Source organism: Eurypyga helias, unplaced genomic scaffold (genome assembly GCF_000690775.1).
Source record: "Eurypyga helias isolate BGI_N326 unplaced genomic scaffold, ASM69077v1 scaffold43814, whole genome shotgun sequence".
Taxonomy (NCBI): Eukaryota; Metazoa; Chordata; class Aves; order Eurypygiformes; family Eurypygidae; genus Eurypyga; species Eurypyga helias.
Window position 1 is genome coordinate 10653 of NW_010246343.1, and position 2151 is coordinate 12803.

At 39.7% G+C, this 2151-nt stretch overlaps 1 protein-coding gene across 1 annotated transcript in view; it reads left to right on the top strand.

Annotated features, from left to right (window-relative positions):
- The window catches only part of LOC104508663 (protein EFR3 homolog A-like), a gene marked incomplete at both ends in the record, with an annotated part of 9597 nt that extends 8670 nt beyond the window's left edge, over window positions 1-927 (top strand). Inside the window, one exon of the mRNA XM_010150366.1 lies at window positions 790-927. Within this exon, the coding sequence (XP_010148668.1) occupies window positions 790-927 (138 nt within the window). The remainder of the gene's footprint in view (window positions 1-789) is intronic.
- Between the last annotated feature and the right edge of the window lie 1224 nt (window positions 928-2151).

The window sequence follows — 2151 nt, forward strand, 5'->3', positions numbered from 1 at the left end:
GTCTCCGGGCCTCCCGCCCCCGCCTGCCCTCCTCCAGCCTGGGGTCTCTCTGCTGCTGCTCCCTCCTTGGCTTCCTCCTCCTCAGCCTGTGTCACCTTCAGCCCTCTCTGAAACCTGTTTTCCCTCAGCACCCCCAGCTTGGCTGAGGGGCTCAGCTGTGTCCTGCGGTGGGGCAACCCCCTGCCAGCAGCTGGGCACTCTGCACAGTCCTCGGCATAGTCATGTTGGGTGACAGTCAGTTAGAGGGTGACTAACTTGTACACTATCTAAAGGTAACTGTGTGGGTGATAATGTTCTAATTAGTTCAATCAGACTTTTTTCAACTCACAAGCCATCTGTTTCTGCAGAAGTATTGGAGTTTTATTTAACACTCACCCACAGTGTGCGTTCAGTAGTGGGCAGGTGAATGAGATCATTAGTCTGAACAAAATGACTGACATTATGCTCAACTTTTGGTTGGTTTCATGACCTTCGTTCAGTGTTAGTAATGGGTAATAGTTTGTCAAAATGCAGTGGTTAACAAGTCAAATCAGTATGAACAGCCATTGTTTCTGCCATATACATATGTATATATAGTAGTCAGAACTGAGACAGCAGATGAATATCTATAGTCCAACTATAGGAGAATAAAATATTTTATTCACACTTCTGGTTTAATGCACATTTGAGATAAAATTTTTGCCTAGATCAAGAGTGGGACTAATGGAAATTGTAGAACCCAAGGTGTATGCAGTAAGGAAGATGAATATTAATCAATAGTAAAATCAATGTGTTTTTGTCTTATTTCAGCAGACTAGGCCCTCCGTCCTCTCCTACAGGAGGAGAGAAAGAGGAGAATCCTGCTTTGCTGGCCGAGAATTGTTTCAGGGAACTACTAGGACGAGCAACCTATGGAAATATGAATAATGCTGTCAGACCAGTTTTTGCGTAAGTTGAAAATTCATGGAAGGTCTTGTCCTAAGAAGTTTTTTCAATTTCGTCTTTGATGTTGTTGCGTTAAATTCCTTCCTTTTTTCAACCCAGAGGATCCTACTAACAGTTAATCATGTTTCTTCAAAAAATTGCCCCTCTTTTAATCTCATCTTTGTTTTGCTATCTGTTAACTTCAGGATAGTTATGGAGAAACGTAAATCCCGTTTTACTGATTTTAGAAATGCAATATAATTGTTTGGGTGGATCTGACCTTTCTTTTGAATGTAAAACTGTTTGTTGAAGACGTTAATGTCCCATAGATGACTGTTGCAGTTAGTGAAGAGACAAGCCAGGTAAAATACAGCAGCATAAAGGAATATTGAGCCCAGATTCAAGTTAAGATTTCTGCTTTCTAGCAGTTTTCTTCCAATACCTTTCTTTGGTATTCTATGAGGACTACCTTTAACAGCTCATTTAGTTATGTATAGCAGATGTACACATGGTTTGCACATTATGTACAAATGCACACAGTACAAATTACAGCTGATGATTAACTATGAAAGTTGAGAATTTTTACGTTTAAGCAATTTTAAGCATTTCCCCGGTTTCTGCCTTAAAAAATATGATGTGGAAAAATCTACAAGCATTGAGATAACTTAAATCATCTTCCTTCACCTCTGATAGTATTTACAAAATAGGTGTGTTCTCAGGAGAAATTTTTGCAGAAAGGTCTAAACTCAGTGATAGTACTTCCAGGCTACCCTGGCTTTTCCTGGTGATGAGGAGAGCTGCTTGCGCCTTGTTGTAGATTTTCAAGATACCCACCTGTTATGGGAGTATCTTCTCCTACTCAGTGCTCAAAGCCATTATCAAGTTAGTACTGCTAAGTAAGACCAGAAATGCGAAAAGATACAGTAGGTATTAAGAGCAGAAAATGCAATTTCCAAGCTGTTTTTCCTAAACAAAAAGGGAGTGCTTTATTTAATCAGCTTCACTTTGTGACTGAGCAGAACAGTTGGAGTGAAAGTTTGAGAAAGTGAGTCCATTGCACTTTATCTGATTGAAAAGCCTGACTTAGTTTATGTGTACATGATTAGAAAAGAGTTTCTCCTAACAGTTTTTAACAATTTCATAGCATTTAAGAAAGCTCTAGACATGAAGATAAGGCTACTTTTATTACAGTGGAGGAGGGGGAAAACCAGGTTCTGTAAAAGTCAGGGAATCATAGAATGGTTTGGG